The sequence below is a fragment of the Staurois parvus genome, unplaced genomic scaffold, assembly GCF_062004578.1.
Source record: "Staurois parvus isolate SC_StPar_1 unplaced genomic scaffold, SC_StPar_1.0 ptg001432l, whole genome shotgun sequence".
Lineage (NCBI taxonomy): Eukaryota > Metazoa > Chordata > Amphibia > Anura > Ranidae > Staurois > Staurois parvus.
In genome coordinates, this window is record NW_028319228.1 from 1,691,323 (window position 1) to 1,711,619 (window position 20,297).

General features: G+C 40.7%; 2 protein-coding genes across 5 annotated transcripts in view; one reads left to right on the forward strand and one right to left on the reverse strand.

Annotated features, from left to right (window-relative positions):
- NAA35 (N-alpha-acetyltransferase 35, NatC auxiliary subunit) overlaps positions 1-2,136 on the forward strand; it is a 55,217-nt gene extending 53,081 nt beyond the window's left edge. For all 3 annotated transcript variants that reach the window (XM_089662116.1, XM_089662115.1, XM_089662114.1), the window contains exon 23: positions 1,848-2,136. In XM_089662116.1, the coding sequence (XP_089518242.1) occupies positions 1,848-1,907 (60 nt within the window). In that variant the 3' untranslated portion in view covers positions 1,908-2,136. The remainder of the gene's footprint in view (positions 1-1,847) is intronic.
- A 5,322-nt stretch (positions 2,137-7,458) lies between these two features.
- GOLM1 (golgi membrane protein 1) overlaps positions 7,459-20,297 on the reverse strand; it is a 118,424-nt gene continuing 105,585 nt past the window's right edge. For both annotated transcript variants that reach the window (XM_089662117.1, XM_089662118.1), the window contains 2 exons: positions 16,611-16,739; positions 7,459-10,640 (listed from right to left, as the gene is read on the reverse strand). In XM_089662117.1, the coding sequence (XP_089518243.1) occupies positions 10,567-10,640; positions 16,611-16,739 (203 nt within the window). In that variant the 3' untranslated portion in view covers positions 7,459-10,566. The remainder of the gene's footprint in view (positions 10,641-16,610; positions 16,740-20,297) is intronic.

Consider the following 20,297-nt stretch of genomic DNA (forward strand, 5'->3'; position numbering starts at 1 on the left):
CCCATGATCCCCTATTGCCCGGGGGCCCCATGAGTTGTCAGTCCGCCCCTGCCTGTCACTGCCTATTGCTATTTACAGGCGATATTTACATTCCCTGTGATCACAATAAAAGTGATTGGAAAAAAATTAGACAGTGTAAAAATTATTTAAAAACCAAAATACATAATTAAAAAAATGCACCCCCATCCATCACGTGGCAGTATGTAAACAGAGATTGTACCATGCATGTGAGGTATCACCGTGCACATCCGATTGAAGGCAGTAATGCTAGCACTAAACATCCTGTGTTGAAATCTAAAGTGGTAACCTGTAAAGGCTTTTAAAGCATCGCCTATGGATAATAAAAATGTATGGCATGTGTTGCCATTGCACGGGAATGTGCAATTTTAAAGCATGTCATTTTTGGAATCCATTTACTCTGCATAACATCATCTCTTTATATGTTATCAAACAATTGGGCAATATATTGTGTTAAAAAGTGTATTGTTTCCAAAAAAGTTGTGTTTGAAAAATCGCTGCGCAAATGCTGTGTGACATAAAAAAATGTCAACACCCACTGTTTTATTCTCTAGGGCCTCTGCTTAAAAAAAAAAAATGCATTTATATATCTTGTTCGGGGTTCAAAGTAATTTTCTAGCGAAAAAACTTTTCCCAAGTAAACAGTCAGAAAAGGCTTGGTCTTCAAGTGCTTAGAAAAGTGGGTGATATCTGGCATAAGCTTCTAATGTTGGCCCTGAAATGCTGGGATAGTAGAAGTAACCCTCCCCCCAAATGACCCCCTTTTTGGAAAGTAGACACTCCAAGGTATTTGCTAAGAGGCATGATGAGTATTTTGCTGATCTCATTTGTTGCCACATGTTTTTAGAAAACAAAGACAGAAAATACAATTTTTTCTTTTATTCCTTTGATAAAAATATCTTTAAAATATTCACCATGCCTCTTGTCACAGGATTTTGAAAAGGAGTAAAAGAAAAGAAGAAAAACATTTTCATTTTCTTTCTTCGTTTACCAAAAGCTTGTGGCAACCAATGAGATCTGCAAAATACTCACTATGCCTCTTATCAAATTCCTTGGGGTGTCTACTTTCCAAAAAGGGGTCATTTGTTTGTAAACGCCAATACTTTCACACAAGCCGATTTTAAGGTTTTTTTTTTTTTTTTTTTTTTTCCCCCGAAGACATGTAGCAGAATACACATTTTGGCCTAAATTTGACTAACTTTGAGTTTACTATATATTTTTTTTTATAACCAAAAGTTAAATTTTTTTTTTTTTTTTAATTTGATATCTTAAAAAATAAAAAACCCATTGGTGATCAAATACCACCAAAAGAAAAAAAGGACTTAAATTTTGTTTGGGTACAGCATTGCATGACCGTGCAATTACCACGTGAAATAGAACAGTGCCTAATAGCAAAAAATGGACTGGTCATGAAGAGGCGTAAATCTTCCAGAGGGCAAATGGTTAAAAGTGTCAGACATGAAATATGAACAAAGCACATCCCTTTATAGAATGTACTTGTCTCAATCTAGAGCACAAAGTACCATTTCTCACTGTCCCTTCCCTGCAATCAGCTCTCAGCATTCTTACTAAGCTTCGCAGAATGCAACGGCAACTCCCTGTCCCCTGCTTTTCAGAGCTGAGACATTCTGTATAAATTGTGCACCTTGAATGGATGATTTTTGTTTCATCTCCGTGCATCAGTTGAGGACAGTCACCTCACTGGGTATATGTGAGGGTTTACAACCGGTTTAATAAGTTTGCAAATATCAAAGCAAACCTGTCAAGTCTTTGAGGCATTTTAATTTGAATAAAATGTTGTTGTTTTTTTCCCATATTGTTTTATGCAGATTCCACCCGAGTTTGATTTCTCTGCACACAAATACTTTCCTGCGGTAAAACTGGTATAAAGAATCAGCAGAAGAAGAGACACTGTAATCCATCGTCCATGGAGTGTGGTTTTGGTCTGTGTGTGGTGGTGACTGCAGGGCCCATTGTAAAGACAAATTTTTCTTTTTTAATGCACTGGTTACTTTTTATGTAAAGCCACAAGATGTGGACCCGTTTTGTAAATCAGCTATGTTGGATCTATTTCATGTGTGCAAAGGCCTTTGTTTTTCATTAAATATTTAAAATACAGTGTGGTTTTATTTAGATTTTGTTTTAGCGCCGGTTTTTGTTTTCCTTTCTAGACCCTTAGGCCTTGGTTACACAGGGTGTATGTATTTGTGCTGCCTGTATACCTGCACGGGGATTCACTGGTATTCCATGTGAGTCCAAGGCAAAGCACCCACACAGATGTCAGATTGAGAAGCAATGGCTGTGTCCATGCAGTCACTGTGCCCCTATTGACGGGTATGGGATTGCCTGTACAGGGATGCACAGGATACATATATCCTTGTGCTGTTACACAGGGCATGGAAGCGTACACTTTGTGTGAATGAGGCCTTAGGTAAAGCCACATGGAGGGATTCTCCCTCTGAGAGACCCTCCTTCGCCCTGTACTGGGAACAGTAATCTGGCTTAGCTTGCACATGACATTGAAGATTATGTATTAGAGAAAGCATAACACTTTGTTGACCAAGTCCTTTGTTTTCTCCATTAGAAGATTGGAATTGAGGATATATTTTGTGGCTGTAGCCAACAAATGCAAGTTCTAAACATACCAAGATGGCCAGTAACACCTTGGGCAATGTGTACTCTCACCTACCTGAAGTATATACAGGTGAAACGCGAAAAAATTAGAATATCGTGCAAAAGCTCATTTATTTCAGTAATGCAACTTAAAAGGTGAAACTAATATATGAGATAGACTCATTATATGCAAAGCAAGATAGTTCAAGCCATGATTTGTCATAATTGTGGATTTGGGGTTTTCATGAGCTGTAAGCCATAATCATCACAATCTCAGAAAATTACATGCAATCAATAAAACAAGGATTGTACATAGAACAATATCGGACCTCTGAAAAGTATAAGCATTCATATGCACTCAGTACTTGGTTTGGGCCCCTTTTGCAGCAATTACTGCCTCAATGCGGCGTGGCATGGAAGCTATCAGCCTGTGGCACTGCTGAGGTGTTATGGAAGACCAGGATGCTTCAATAGCGGCCTTCAGCTCTTCTGCATTGTTTGGTCTCTCGTCTTTCTCTTGGCAATGCCCCATAGATTCTCTATGGAGTTCAGGTCAGGCGAGTTTGCTGGCCAATCAAGCACAGTAATCCCACGGTCATTGAACCAGGTTTTGGTGCTTTTGGCAGTGTGGGCAGGTGCCAAGTCCTGCTGGAAAATGAAGTCAGCATCCCCATAAAGCTTGTCTGCGGAAGGAAGCATGAAGTGCTCCAAAATCTCCTGGTAGACGACTGCGTTGACCCTGGACTTAATGAAGCACAGTGGACCAACACCAGCAGATGACATGGCTCCCCAAATCAACACAGACTGTGGAAACTTCACACTGGACTTCAGCATCTTGCAGTGTGTGCCTCTCCATTCTTCCTCCATACTCTGCAAAAGTTGCTCTCATCAGAGAAGAGGACTTTGGACCACTAACAGACCAGGTCTGTTTTTCTTTAGCCCAGGTAAGATGCTTTTGACGTTGTTTGTTGTTCAGGAGCAGCTTGACAAGAGGAATACAACATTTGAAGCCCATGTCCAGGATCCGTCTGTGTGTGGTGGCTCTTGATGCACTGACTCCAGCCTCAGTCCACTTCTTGTGAAAGTCCCCAACACTTTTGAATGGCCTTTTCCTGACAATCCTCTCCAGGCTACGGTCATCCCTGATGCTTGTGCACCTTTTTCTTCCACACTTTTCCCTTTCATATAACTTTTCTATTAATGTGCTTTGATACAGCACTTTGGGAACATCCAACTTCTTTTTGTAATTACCTTTTGAGGACTTCCCTCCTTGTGCAGAAAACCATCATTGACACCCTCCATAACTGTCAGGTCAGCAGTCTTTCCCATGATTGTGATTCCTACTGAACCAGACTGAGAGACCATTTAAAAGGCTCAGGAACCCTTTGCAGGTGTTATGGCTTAATTAACTGATTAGAGTGGGACACTTTGAGCCTAGAATATTGCACCTTTCCACAATATTCTAATTTTCTGAGATTGTGGATTTGGGGTTTTTATGAGCTGTAAGCCATAATAATCACAATTATGACAAATCACGGCTTGAACTATCTTGCGTTGCATATAATGAGTCTATCTCATATATTAGTTTCACCTTTTAAGTTGCATTACTGAAATAAATGAACTTTTGCACGATATTCTAATTTTTCGAGTTTCACCTGTAGAGGACATTATGAGGGGAAATGCCTCTTTTAGATTATACTCCACTTGTTGGCTAGCTCGAAGGTGTTTCAACCTGTGCTTTGATCAGTGGCATTGGAATGGCATTCAGTTTGCTTGCCAAGGTTGTACCCTTTGAAGAGTATGTTCTACAAGCCAATTATGGGCAGCTATCAGGATATAAATACAGTAGCTGCCACTGGTGACTCATTTTTGAAAATGCAATTTCTGGGCCCATTGCCCTTTTCTATGTTTCCCTGTTTGGTCACTTATTTGAAAAAAGAAAAAAAAATATCCAGATAAGTAATCTCCATCCCTGGTTTTGACCACCAACTCATGAAGTAAAGTCAAATTTACCCCATCAGTATGCTCATTGTACATACTGTACTTGATGGTAGACAGCAGCAAAACCCTTCAAAGCCTGCCCCTTGATATACCAATGTAATTAGTTCTTGCTACATCTCTAGTGTGTGTGTGCACAGTTGAACAATTTTGCTTTGTAAGAATAAATCACCTCTGTTTCCTAGGTGTGTGGATGCTGCTACAATATGTAAAACTATATAGTTTTATTTTACATTTAGGGGTACCTTAAGATTGAGATTTTCCACAATTCCCAACTTTTGTCAGTCAAGGCACATTTTCCCAAAGATTCATGCAGGTGAAATTTAATCCTGGGCACCCCATACATCTAGAAAACATGCATAAAACTTGTGCCAGCCAAAACTCAGGGTACCATCATACCATGGGTTTTGGTGTGGTGCGATTTAAAAAAAAAAACAAAAAAAACACACCAGCACCTATGTTTCCATTTTTTTTTTACAGCCATTGGAATTCTAGGGGTGCCCTTAAAAGCATGCACTTAGGTACACCTCTTGGTGTGAATGAGCCCTAGTAGTGTACAACCACTACCGGTCAGCCTGTACAAATCATTGTACTCCTGAAATGGCTTGGGTTTGTTTGTCTGTCTGTACATACATACTTCTGTGAGATTGTATGTGCGAGTTCACCCCTCACTTTTTGTAAATATTTTATTATCTTTTCATGTGACAACACTGAAGAAATGACACTGATAAAATGTAAAGTAGTGAGTGTACAGGTTGTATAGCAATGTAAAGTTGCTGTCCCCTCAAAATAACTCACACAGCTAAATAAGCGGCGTTCCACCTGGGGGCAGCGGGTACCCAAAATTGACAGGTACCTGCTCCCACTGCCGCTGCGGTCGCCTAGGCGATTAGAAACGGAAGTTGTTCACCTACCCTCCCTTGCCGTAGTCTTGTGGCACACGTGACAGGTCCCAGTAGATGGGGCAATTTGGGAAGCACAGTGCTACTCGCACATGTGCAGTGGGCACGCAGCTGTGAAGCCGCAAGCTGTCACAGCCAGGTGCCCACACTGAAGATGCCGGCGCCTGGAACACAGGACTGCCGGTGAAACAAGCTGTGGTGGGGGTACCACAGGATAGGTGAGTGGTTGTTTTTTTAAAAGTCAGCAGCTACAGTTTTTGTAGCTGCTGCCTTTTTTTTTTTTTTTTTTTTTTTTTTTTAAAGAGTGAGTGGAATTCCGCTTTAATATCTAAATCACTGATAAGTGAGTACACCCCTAAATGAAAATGTCCAAATTGGGCCCAAAGTGTCAATATTTTGTGTGGCCACCATTATTTTCCAGCACTGCCTTAACCCTCTTGGGCATGGAGTTCACCAGAGCTATACAGGTTGTCGCTGGAGTCCTCCATGACAACATCACAGAGCTGGTGGATGGTAGAAGCCTTACGCTCCTCCACCTTCTGTTTGAGGATGCCCCACAGATGCTCAACATGCTTGCTAAGTCCATCACCTTTACCCTCAGCTTCTTTAGCAAGGCAGTGGTCGTCTTGGAAGTGTGTTTGGGGTCGTTATGTTGGAATACTGCCGTGAGGCCCAGTCCCCGAAGGGAGGGGATTATGCTCTACTTCTGTATGTCACAGTACATGTTGGCATTCATGGTTCCCTCAATGAGCTGTAGCTCCCCAGTGCTGGCAGCACTCATGTAGCCGCAGACCATGACACTCCCACCACCATGCTTGACTAGGAAAGACACACTTATCTTTGTACTCCTCACCTGGTTGCCGCCACACATGCCTGACACCATCTGAACCAAATAAGTTTGTCTTGGTCTCATCAGACCACAGGACATGGTTCCAGTAATCCATGTTCTTAGTCTGCTTGCCTTCAGCAAACTGTTTGCAAGCTTCCTTGTGCATCATCTTTAGAAGAGGCTTCCTTCTGGGATGACAGCCATGTAGACCAATTTGATGCAGTATGCGGTGTATGGTCTGAGCACTGACAGGCTGACTCCCCGCCCCTTCAAACTCTAACAATGCTGGCAGCACTCATACGTCTATTTCCTAAAGACAACCTCTGGATATGACGCTGAGCACATGCACTCAACTTCTTTGGTCGACCATGGCAAGGCCTGTTCTGAGTGGAACCTGTCCTGTTAAACCGCTGTATGGTCTTGGCCACCGTGCTGCAGCTCAGTTTCAGGGTCTTGGTAATCTTCTTTAAGCCTAGGCCATCTTTAAGGATCTGAAAAAAAAGAATCGTTGCTCTACATAGTTCTTTGCCATGAGGTGCCATGTTGAACTTCTAGTGACCAGTATGAGAGAGTGAGAGCGATTAATACCAAATTTAACACCTGCTCCCCATTCACACCAGAGACCTTGTAACACTAACGAGTCACATGAACCAGGGAGGGAAAATGGCTAATTGGGCCCAATTTGGACATTTTCACTTAGGGGTGTACTCACTTTTGTTGCCAGCGGTTTAGACATTAATGGCTGTGTGTTGAGTTATTTTGAAGGGACAGCAAATTTACACCGTAATACAAGCTGTACACTCACTACTTTACATTGTAGCAAACGGTCATGGCTTCAGTGTTTGTCACATGAAAAGATCTAGATAGATCGCATAGGGCCCTGACCTCCTCTGTAGGTGCTGGGATTCTTATGTTTGCATGTAGCCACCTCCTAGCTTTGATATATACAGGATGCGTGTTGGTGGTTGTATGCTGCACCTGTCACTCCCAGTAGAAAAAAATGCAGCTATGTGCATGGAGCCTCATCCATTTTATTTCACATGGACATGTCTGAAAGTCCTTGATAACATTTTTTGGTCACATAAGTAGAGACATACATCTTGTGTCAGAGTTTAATCTCTATTTTAATACAAATACAAATACAACAAAAAGGTCATAAATTAAAACAGTTGCTGAACAATTTAACCTACGCCATGAACAATACAGTACTATCCCATTTAAAATTACAAATTATTCCTATGAAAGAAGTAAAAATAAATTGATCTTTAATCTGTTTAAGAAAAGGAAAAAAAATAATTAGGAAAAGGAGCACTTACCCTGCATTTCAAAATGTCAGTTTACCTGAACAAGCCCTGGTTCAGGAATTAATTTTAGCTACATTCATAGTACATAGTACACAGTCATGTGTTTGATATTAAGGCACAAAGTCATGCATTTGGTGATTTGTTAATACAGACGCTCAGGTGCACATATTTCTGTAGAAGTGACATAAAAGCTGGCAATTTCAATGTGAATTTGGTTGTATATAACACAAACAAACAATCTAGCCATTACATGAAGGTTAATATGAAAATACTTTTTGAACTTTGATGCTGGGCAATAGAATATGAATCCGCATGGTCATCTATATGAACAGCAGGTGCAATTTGGTTGTCAGAACATACGCTCCAATTGGCTGAAGTACACTACAGGCTCTCCCACTAACCCAGGGGGCATGCACTATGCAAAATACCAGCTTTGCTGTAGATTGCTGTGCAAGCACACTCGGCCATAAAATTCAGGAAATTCATTGCATTGTTGGATGTGGGGGTATATGCTTCGGCACCATAACATGTAAAAAAAAAACCAAAAAAAGCATATCTGTATAGTGCATGTACCCCAAGTTCAGCAACAGCTCACCATTGTCCAAATGGAAGGTAAGCATTAACATGTTATGGTGACTGCTATTGCACGATAGTACTGGTTAATACTATACTGTCCAACATTAGGCTGCTTTAGGCCCAAACCCATATTAACAGTTCTTACACACAAGTGCCAAAAGCGGGTGTTCAGTATACCGTGTACATTCTTATAAGCCATATGGCTCAGTAAATGCAGACATACAGTGAAACCTTTGCTTAGCACAGTGTCTAGCTGTGAACTGCCAAAGTCTATTGTCAAAGAATGCCAGGCTTTTCAAACATGCTGTCCAGGGCATATTAGCATCAGTTCCCTACAGCATAATGAACAGTATTTATTACATAGATCGCCAGTGGTAAGTTTCCACAAAGGTCTAGTGGGGAAAGCAGCGAGTGAAGTTATTCCAGGTAGAGACAGAACAACTCAAGGGATAAAATCCCAATTCATGGGAAATAGAAGCAGTTATGTTTTTGTGAACTGAACACTTGATACAGAAATTAAGTAAACAAACCCATGAAAAATGATTTAGTTGGCTTTGTGTAATGACATTATTGTATGATCTGTACACAGACCGTAAATGCAGCACTGGGCTTCTCTTTATCACTTACAAATTGTGAATGGAGTGACACATTTTAGCACAGCCAACATGTCTCTAGCATGCATACCCTGACCATTTAGTGTGTGAATGTTAAACGAAAACGTATCACTTCTTTTGCTGGTGTCTGGAGTGCAGTTGCACCTACACACATACATACGCACAAAAAACAACCTTTATATGTACCAGTAACATATTCTATGTATTATTAGATACTCTAATGTGACAAAGTCAAGCAGAGATATAACCATTACTTAAAGTGGACCTAGATTAAATGTGGGTTCCTGCCAAACACTGGCTCCCTCTATGTTAGTTGTGGTTTAGGTTTGGATCTGCATGAGCCCTTCTTTGTCTTTACCATAGGTAACAGAGGGAATAGGAAGTAAGGCAGTGGCCACTGGGAGCCCACTCCAAAGACAATGGTAGCCTCAAGAGGGACCAAGAAACTTAAGGGTGTTTCTGAATTTAGTTCCACTTTAATTACACCAGAACTGCTATTTCTGTTCATTTCTGTCTAGCTGTCATTGCCATTTGCAGCAGCTCCACTCATGGAGTCACCGAACCAAACAAATATGCAGGTAGGCAGTTGTCACTTTACTAAATGCATGACCCAGTAAGCAGTGGAGATGAGGATAATGGCAAGGCAACAAGATGTAACAATGGAAGTACCCAGTTTTTGTGTTGACTAACTAGAGCGTTCGTCAATGCTGAACTTTGTAATGGATGTATACTGGGGCAAGGTGAATAACTTAATGACTTTGGAACTTGTAGCGATTCCTAAAGAGAACCAAATTCTGCCCTCCCAAAGAGGACCAAATTCTGCCCTCCCAAAGAGAACCAAATTCTGCCCTCTCATACCTTCGGTCAAGAAGTCTCCCGCCTGCTGCTCATTAATAACGAATTTAAAATAAATCAAAAAAAGGAAAGTGAGGCCTGCTCATAATAGGGAGGGAGGAGGATGGCCCATATTAGCTTGTATACAGAGATCTCACCTTTAGAGTCCCCGAGAGACAGAATATGGTTGTTTATTTTATACAGTATAATACAGTTCTGGGGATGACTAACCTACTTTGGTCTCGCCAGTTTGACCTGGAAAGGCCTGCATTTCTGTTGGCTTAGACTTGGAGCATGTCTAATGTATTGGAAGAACTGGTAACTTCAAACAAGATCTGATGGGAAATAAGTAAATGCATGCTGTGCTGATGACAGACTTTATATCATATGATTGACAGTAAGGCATTAGCTTTTAAATTAAAAAAAAGTTCATGGAGCACTATTCTGAAAAATATTGTAGTCAGATAACTGTATTAAAACGTAATGATAGCATCCAGTAAAAGAATTCCTTTTTTTATATAGGTTTTAAATAACACTGAGGGATGCTTACAACAGCCACCCTTTATTTCCATGGTGTAAATCTACTTTAAAAATTATGAGATAAAAAGGAGTCCATATACTGAATACTGGTGTGTGTATATATTGCCTATATGTCATATAGTTATCAGAATAAAATATTTTCTGCAATAGTGGTTTTTTATTGAAAAACGCCAAATACAAAATTGTTTTAAATAAAGACAAATTAAAACCTTCTTCAAGTCCCACTTGCTTGTGCAGAATTATGCAATTGTCTTGTTGACAGAAAAAGCCTCAAAAAGGGGGCAAAGAACAGTCTGACTTTGTTTCAAGAGTCTATGTGAATGAGAAAGCGGTTACTTTTAGGTTAGATTGTCGTTGTCCTCTGCTTTTTGATCAGCTGCCTGCCCCTTCAGTCCAAGTTGGATTTTATCATCTGTTAAAAAACAAAATGTGGTTTACTACATAACCCCTATGTGACTCTCACATTTTTTTCATTTATTTGTTTGTAAGAAGCACACTTAAATTATGCCAAAAAGGTTCTAAACTATGCATGTCATTTATAAAAAGGTCACTTCTAGTTAAAAAAACAAAACAAAAACAAAAACATAAAACTGGGGAAATGGAACAGAAACGTACCACCCACTGCAAGCAGAAAGGTCCAAGATAGCATTATTTACTGCCTAATACTTTTTTGAATACAAACATTTGGTTGCTGTGAGTACAACATTTTCCTTTAACAGTCTATGGGAACGGAAAGACAACATTAAAACCGGTTAGCTAGTTCAATATACCCAGGGATACCAAGTCATGTGGCAAATCTCTTTTAGGGCATGTTCACACTTGTGCAGAAGAAAAATGCAGCTCTCTGTAAGAGCACACAGAAAACAAATGGTTCTGTATGTGCTCAGTTCACTCGTCAATGCAGCCTTCAGCTGCAGGGCAGACTTGTGTGCATTTTTCCATACTGCTCTGCAAATAAAAAGGTTGAACTTAGCACAGTAAACCAACATATCAGGAAGTAAAGGACCAAAAAAAAATAAATAAATAAATGAATGAGTGGTAAAAGATTAGCCTGTACGGTGACAGCTTCCTGAAAACATGAAAGAAAAAAAGAAAACAGCTAAATGCGATACGTAAAAAAACAAAGAAAAAAAAAAAACATACAAATGCTGGTAACTTAACAAAAAAATTAAAGTAAAAGCTGGTGAATGCATACGGGTATTTACCTGCACTTTTTATGCGCACAAGTGTGAACCTGTCCTTACACCTGTTTTTTGAGAGATACCATTACATTTTCAGGCCAATGTAACATGCTTTATTCACATCACATCTGTATGCATCTGCAGAACACAAGGCATCTACTCTAAATCAATGTTCAATTCTGTGGGGCTGTTTAGTAAAGGAATAGACACTGTTCCCTTAAACGTTATAGCTTTATTCACTTCAGCCAACCAAATTGTGTGTTCGCAAAAAACCTGTTTCTTGACACCAACATGGCAGCATACATGTGATATAGCTCTGCCCCTATATCCACCCACAGGATCTGTTTAAATATATAAAAGAAAAGCATTCTCCCTTATTGTTGCAGTAAGTCCCTACCTGTCAACTGAGTCGGAGTCCATCTGGGTTCAGCCTCTCCCAGGCGCAGTCCCACATCTTCGGTTGCTAAATGTACTAATGAGGCAGGGAGCCCCCTTCTGGTGGTCAGAACCTCATGTGGTGCACCTGAGCTGGTGTTTGGATGCTGCAGCTCAAGCTGCATGTGCATCTCGGCACACCTGAGCTGAATTCTGGTGCTGGAGTTCGAGGTACCTTTTTCTTTATCCCACAGGTTTGTGCTATTTGTTTATCCTTGCCTCTACCCAGCAGTTTCCTTTCACCTGTGGCATTCCCTGTGACCAGCGTGCATGAATGGTCCAGTCCAGGTTTTGTGGTTATTTCCGATCCGGCTATGGAGTCTGCGCATACACTGCAGAAGGCCTCTTGTGGCGACCATCTTTGTTATGGGCATGTCCAGGCTCAAGCATGTGCAAGGTGGGTTTGCACCGGAAAGATCTTGTTTTAAAGATCTCCTGTTTTACCTTGCTAATGCTGCAGGTGAATGGTGAGGGGTGGGGGGGAGCCGATTCAGGCACATGTCTATAATCTGTCATTTTACTTTCTGTGCAGTGCTGCCATACTTGCTCCAACAAGACCTCCATATGCTCAGGTAGGGACCATCAGTGTGGTAAGAGAAGGGAAAAAAAAAAAAAAAAGGGAGTACCATTCTATGAGCGTGGCTTTTGTCTTCTGGTACAACCTAGCCTGCTCTTGCTTAAGGTCAAGCTAAAGGAGCGTTGTCGTATCATGACGAATCTGATGTGGACAGTGGCTCATCCAGCCCTAAAGGTCTAGTCCAGGATCCGCATAAAGTTCTCAGCGAGTATCAGCATTCCTCCTGCCCTGTGCACCAATAGCAACAAAAGGGTAAGAAGTGTTGTGAGTCTGGTAATAGGTCCTCGCCCCAAGCACATGTCTGTGGATATTGCCAGCTCTCTAAGGGCAAAGGATGCTGAAATCTAGCAAGTCATGGCCCTTCAATGAAGTAGTTAATGAGTCTTACAGCGTTCTCAGGCCACTTATGCCAGCAGACTCCAAGCACAAGAGGCTAAGCAGGTTGAGTGTCTCTCGGGTCCAGTCATTTAATAGGGTGGTTAAGCAGACTCAGAATGGGATAACCCAGATGACTGCCTTCAAAGTTAGAACATGCTTAACGTTTTCAAGCCATGGCCTTCCATTCTCCCCAATGAAAGAATGAAAAGGTTGATTCAAGAGGAGTGGCAGTAGTGGTATGAAGTTTTACACAAGTCAGCAGCGGCAAAACTTTACCCTTACTAGGTGGAAAAACGGTGCTTCTCTGTTCAAAAGAATAGCACTGTAACATGCTAATGCACTCACACATTATAGCACTGCACCCCACTGCAAAAAGGCGAGGATGCTACCATTATGCATTTTGTCAGGAGAGTTATTCTTCCTAGTTAACATTTATTTTACGTTCGCTGTGTCCTCAATCGAGGAATTGACAGATCTAAGATTCATTTCAACAGGTAGAGGGCGCTTGTAATCCAGTGATCACAGTACGTTGTGGCAAGTGCAATATAGTTCACCATTACACATGTTTTGCCAAAAGAGCAAGTTTCTAGTGCTCTGGTGAGCTTATGCGCATGGCGGTTTTTGTGGATGAAATAGCTTTTGTTATAAATGTACCCCTAAGGCAGTGCTGCATTCAGTGACAACAAAGAGTGCTATAAGACCCAATCCTTCGTCAACAAACCCAGGCAGGGTTGTGCCTGTATGACGACAAGTTTTTCCCTCCAGAAGTTGGATGTGACTATTCCAAGAAACTCAACGCTGCTCAACCCTGCATGTCTGTTGAGCAGATGGATGGTGCTTGCAGTCAGCCCGATTGCCGTATAACCGTGTTTAAGTTTCCTAGAGCGGCACACATCCTTGTAACTTTTAGTCATGCTCAATAAAGATTGAGCGGCATTCCATGTACATCTCAAAGCTAAGCACTATTCTAAGAGCAAAATCGGTGGTTAGTCTGGCCTTTCCCCTCATTAGAGGTAGAGTCTTTGGGGAGTTCTCTCTGCTAGGTTGGCCCAGTCTAAATTCCAGGACTCAGGATCCTTTTACCAGAATGGAAAACTTCAAATGTGGATGGAAAGGTATGCAAGGGCAACTTTCTGAAGAACTCACAGCCATGGTCATTTTTGATCCCTTCATCACCTACAGGAGTCTTGTTGACAGTAGACCCCCCCCCCCTCCCCTAGGCTAGTGTTGTGGGGGCCAGGGTGGTCGATTGTGAGCAAAGATGGTAAAGCCCAGTTTTGGGATCTGTGGATGCCTTCTACAGTAAAATTCTATTACTTTTGGTGGTTCAGACACAACGCTCCAAAACATTTCTTCATCCCAACCAGAATAGCACATTCCACTCAGGAGGTGGATGTCCTCTCAGTACATCAATATTGTAAGCCTGCAAAGGGCAATGATTCTAAATCCTCCCTCCAAGAGATTTACAGGTTTTTATTTTCCTCTGTTTCATACAAAGAAGATCAGAGACTGGAGACCAGTGTTGAAGAAACTCAGTATCAGTTGGAGATGGACATTTCTAGTTCATGTGCCTTCCATTAGGCAAAATTTAGAGGAGGAAGCTACAGCAAAACATTGTCACTTGTAGTGTCAAGGTCATCCAGTAAACATACAGTGAGACTAGGCAAGAGCCTCCAGAAGTGGTAGAAGCTCATTCAGCTAGGTTCAGTTCTAGGTCTTGAAGTTCAAGGCAGCTTATGCAAAATGTTTATGGAGATATCTGCAAAGCAACAGACTGGTTTCTGCAGTGCACCCGCCTCACACACTACAGGAAAGATCTAATGGCTTGTACGTCAATGGGCTTCACCAGATTAATGGTCCAGGCTTCCATGTCCATTATAATAAAGTTTGATTATACATTTTTAGCCCTCCCTGTATAGCCCGTTATTTATCACATGTATGCTGCCATGTTGGCGTCAGGAAAACGGAAAATTGTATCAGATACTTATAATTTTTCCTTGCTATTTTTAATGGAGAATAGCGGAGGTTGCTCTTGCTTTCCTTCTACAGATTTAAAACAGGTCCTGTGGGTGGATTTAGGGGAGGAGTTAAATCACATGTATGCTGCCATGGATTGGCATCTGGAAAGGAAAATTAAGTGTTTGATACAATTTTCCATTTTGTTTTTTAAAGTTGTATTGTACACAGATGGGTTTTCAAAGTGAAAAAACGGTTCAGCATATTTACCATCATTCACTTTGCACTGCACTTTTCATCTTAACCATTTCCTCTAGTTCTTTAGTAAAGTAACCTCATTCATTGTACGAGTGAATAAGGGCAATACATCTCAGAAATCATCATTTTGACTTCTAAAGTTGGTCATACATAGTTCAGCCAGCGGACTGAACGAAAAATAAAAAAAAAGGGGGGACCTGTAATAAATAAAAAAAGAACAGATTCATCCTTCCACAAAAGCGAGGTGGATGGAGAATTCCTCCTACCACCGGGACATTGTATTCTGTCAGCTGCACCCACCACTGTCAGAATACACTGATCAGCGATTGATCAAAAAAAAAAAACAAAAAAACAAAAAACTTAACGACATGTTCCTTTGACAGAGACAATTGACTTCTGTCGAGTGGGGACTGCCGCACAAATTTTAATCAGTGTATGGCCATCTTAAGACAACAACTTAAAAAGAGATTTGAAACAAATAAACTGTCTGTAGTTAAGATACAGATACTCTGAATGTAAACAAAGCAGGGTTTAAAAATATCTGGGCTTGTAATGACTGCTGAAGAAAATGTAAGAAGCTGCATTTGTGAAGTTGATTGGTGTCCCTAGATATATTTACAGCGCATGTTAACATACACCTATCATTTAACTGAATCCCTGATCAAATTACTTCAGCATCCAACAGATCAAACCTGTTTCTTGCATAAATCCTATATAGAAATACTGGAAGGCTGGCATTGGTTGAAATATAAAATACTATTCTTCGTATTACATCCAAACTAAACTCCCAAAAGAGAGTAAGTTCCAGATGAACGAACGCACGCACGCACACACACACGCACACACACACACCTACCTTTGTGGTTTTTTTTTTTTGGTTATTTACCCTACTGCTGCCACCATTCTGGTCCTGTGGTCTCCTGGGATACTTGCATCACATCTCTCAGGGAGCTGCAGGATTGGTACACAGTAGTCTGTGGGGGTGGGATGGAGGGCGGGTCTATCAAGTCATCAGAGCCGGCTGCTTGCAGCCAGCTAAAAAGGATCAAGAGACATGGGGCCCAATGTATGACACCCGAACAGCAGATTGCTGCAGGATAAAGCTGGATTCATTGTGTGAGTACGTGCTTTGAAGAGCATTACAGGTAAGTGGGAAAAACCATGGGGGTTCGAGCATCACTTTAACTAAGCTATACAATAATAATAACATAATAGAAATGCTGGTGAGGGAGAACCTACGTTAAAGTAAACTTTATAATAATGACTAAAGAAATGTTACAATGATCATATAATGATCAAGTGATCATATTTTATCATCAATATCATTATCCAGTCCTTGTGTAAAGCATTACGATATTACGCATCAGTAGACCTTCACAACACAACCCAAACTCCTGATCTGGGGACAAATAGAAATCATCTGTGTTGTATAATATCATCTGTGTTGTATAATATCAAGTATCACATATCTCTGCCATTTTCTTCAAGATGAAAGGAGGATGTTTTTCTGTTGTAACCCCTCACTGTTTGTGTTACTGACAAGTATGCTTTAATTGGTGCAGTATGTCACATTCAGGTACATAAAAGTTGAAAATACCTTTTACGATCTGTTTTATGTCAATCAGCTGAGCCTGTTTTTCTGCCTCAGATTCTGCTACATTTGCTTCATCCCCATTGTAGTCATTTGGGTTCTCTGCATCTTCTTCCTGTTCATTCTGTTTTACACCTTAAAATAAGGAGGAAATATCTTCAATCAAGCACCAATCATGCTAATCAAAAAGCAGCATTTTGAAGTGTTCTCCACTGATGGTTGTTGCTGCATTCATGTGTCAGATTAAATCTTTTCTTACAATACATGGAATTATTTTCACTTTGATCAATTCGTCTAATAATTTCACATTAATGAGACCCCAGCTGTTCTCTTGTAAAGGGCTAAACATCTGTACACTACTGTGCAGCTGACTTCTTGGAAAAATGTCTTCTAATATCATTCCCTGGTTATAAGTTGCCATTATTCGTAAAATATCAATTACCAAAACACCATAATCTTTTTCTGGAGTTAAAGTGACCCTGTTATTTACCTCTCCTGCTTCTAGTGCCACCAAATGCCACTTCATTGAAAGATGATCTTCCACCAAAACCTGACCCTTCTGGCTACACATTTGCTTTTAGAATGTACAGCATGTCCCTCAGTTGACATTATGTGGCCCATTCATTTATTTGGCCCCCTTCTTTCACTGGTATTTGACATACTTGCTTCAAAATGATGATCAATACGGACACTGCCCATTCTAAAACATATATGTTGAGGGGTATAGGACATTTGGTGGAAACATCAAGTTAAGTCACTCTAAAAGAAAAAAAAGAAAAAAAAAAAAAAAAAAAAAAAAAAAAAAAGAAGGAGGAGGAGATAGCTGTGGGTATATACAGTATGGGTCTTAAAATGCTGTGTACTTATTGGATATATAATTTTTTATATTTGTCTTGTGATTTTAACACAGGACAAAGACAACCTCAAAAAATTCTAACCTTCCCTTATTCTAGCAACAGGGTTTTTGCTGCTGTGTGTGCCTACTGGAAAAAGATCCTATCATTTCCTGTCTTTCCGAATCTCCTTTTCACAGGAAAAGAGAGCAAGAGGAAATCTGCTCAGTGAGGACACAAGCAACAGTAAAAACAGAGGATTTAACCATAACCCTTTGGATGCAGCAATTTTCCACTGCTAAACTGTCATGTGAATATAGCCTAAAAGTTATCATTCAAGGCATGCCTGGAATGTAACCGTTTTGGGAAACAATTAAATCTATGGGTTTAGCTCCACTTTGGAAGGGTTAATGCAACTGTCAACTACTAAGGTTCAAGATTCTCAACATGCAATACTTTGCCCCAAGGGATATGTAAGGCACCCCTGCAGAGGGTGCACAGTTCCAATTTATGAGGTTCATAAGGTTACCTGAAGTTTTTCTGTTGCTTAGCAATGGGCTTCCAAGTGATCACAGTGGCTGAAGATGAAGAATGAAGATGTTAAGCCTCTGCCTGTGACCTTCATGTCGAAAATACCAGCACTCCTTCATGCAGCAGCCACCAACCACCACACACACCAGAACCTTAATTTTTAAACTATGTTGCTCAGAAGGTGGATGAAATTTAAATGGGAGACACACAAAATCTGAGTGAAGTAGGTGCAAGAAGGAAAGTCGTGTCTTGGGGGTTCATGGGAAAGTCTGACTGTGGAATAGGATAGCTGTAAATTCGGGGGGAGATTATGTCGTTTGGGAATCAGGCTACTGGTGGGTGGAGACTGCACTTGGATTTTGCTGGTACAGGTAGCTATATACAAGTAGCTGGTCCTGATGTGGTGGTGTTATGGCAACATGCAAACTTGCAATTTGGAGGTTACTGTTGACTCCATGTTTGCGTGCTTTGGTTTTCTCAGTCCTTGAAACACTAGATCAGAATGATTTAGTAGATCACATGGAGCATCTACCAGGAGTGTCACTAGGTAAAAAGGTACCACATCTCAACAGTACATTTACAATTGCCTATGGGATTTCTTGAGGTACATCACAATAACAAGATACATGAACGAAAGGATTTTTAGTTCTAGATAAGCAATAAAAATAATCTTTATATAGAGCACACCTTTGTAAAAACAAGCTGATTTGCTGTAATTGTATTTATAATTTAATATCTTATTCACAAGTACTTGTATTGGGAGTAAATGCTACTGATGTGGATGTGACATTTACTTGGCAGAGATAGGGGACAAGTATTCCCCTATCAGCAGACATGAAGCCTTTGATCACCAATATCATCCCTTTTCTGTCTGCTTTTTACTCTTAGACAGCATTCCACAAGCCCCCAGAGGATGGAACTGGGATAAGAACATTTTGTAGAGGGAGATGAGGTGGATATATTCTCTTTGCGCCAAATATCCTATGAGATTGAATTAATTCAAATGAATAATGTCTTAAATGTTTTGTGGATTATCAATTTGTATATTAATTTTTGCTTATATGCCATTATATGTTGATTCAAAAAAAATTACACTGCAATGAACGATATGGACATGGTTCTCTACGGTTATGCATTGTGGTTGTATTAAATGCCTTCTGGTGGAACTGCCATTTTGGGGTCTGGAGTTTCCTTCCTGGAGAACGTGAACCTGAGATTGAAGAAAATGAAGTTTCTCCTGTGGGAGAAAGACTCTGGCCTGTACAGTGTCCAGGATTAAACACCAATATTGCAAAGAGAAGTCGATTCCAGCAATGATCTCTAAAGGTTAAGGTCCCATCTGAACTGACACAGCTGTGTTGCCTGACAGATACAGAGCCTGTTTCCTCAACAAGAGTTTGTCTAACTATTCCACAGTAGAGATGCCGTGAAAGGGCAGCAGGGCTAGTACTGGCACCAGCACGTTTGTAAACACATGCAGTGAAGGAGATTCTGAATGGCAGGGCCACAAACTAGTAGTGTGAAGCATAGGAAATGCTGTGTAGAGGACAAATGGGAACATGCATGTACACATCCTTCATATCAACAAAAACCAGAAAGTCTTCCTGATGAAAAGGAAGTGCTGATAGATTTAATAGATTCCATGAGAAATTTCTGAGCCTGAATTAATATATTCAGTGCTTTGAGATTCAAATTGGGAAGATGCATTCTTTGGGTTTAGGAATTGAACAGGTTAGAGTAAAGCCCCTGAAACTATTCTACCACAGATGCTGGAACAATGGCACCTTGGTCCAGGAGATTAGAACGGGCTTGATGGAGATCTTCTGATCTTTGAAGTCACACATGAAAGATGAAGGTGGGAGGCAGAGAGCAAAAATCTAGGTTGTAGCCCTTAGAAACCGAAATCTAAGATGCAAGCTGTCAAAGTGTTTCCAAAGTAGGGGATGTTTCTTATCCTTTGCAAAGTGAGGGACCACTTTTCTTAACTACAAAAGAGGAATGGACTTTCCTAAACTGAGGCTTAAGTGCCTTCTGCTGAAAACAATAGTTACTCTTGCCATTAGGGCATCAAGGGTTGAAGCTAAGAGACGCTATCCATTGAAGGCTGTTCACACCAGGTGCTTTTCAGATGCAGGTACTACAATCCAGCACTTCAGCCAAAGAGTCCTCCACACATGTGTACTCCAAAAGCCAGGCTGAGGACAACCAAGTTGGATAACTACAAATCGAGGAGACCAGCTCCAGCAACAAGATAGAGTAGAGCCTTGCTTGTAGAAATATTTTTGAATACAAACAAAAAATATTGCAAGTAAAAATTAGGTTTGTCATT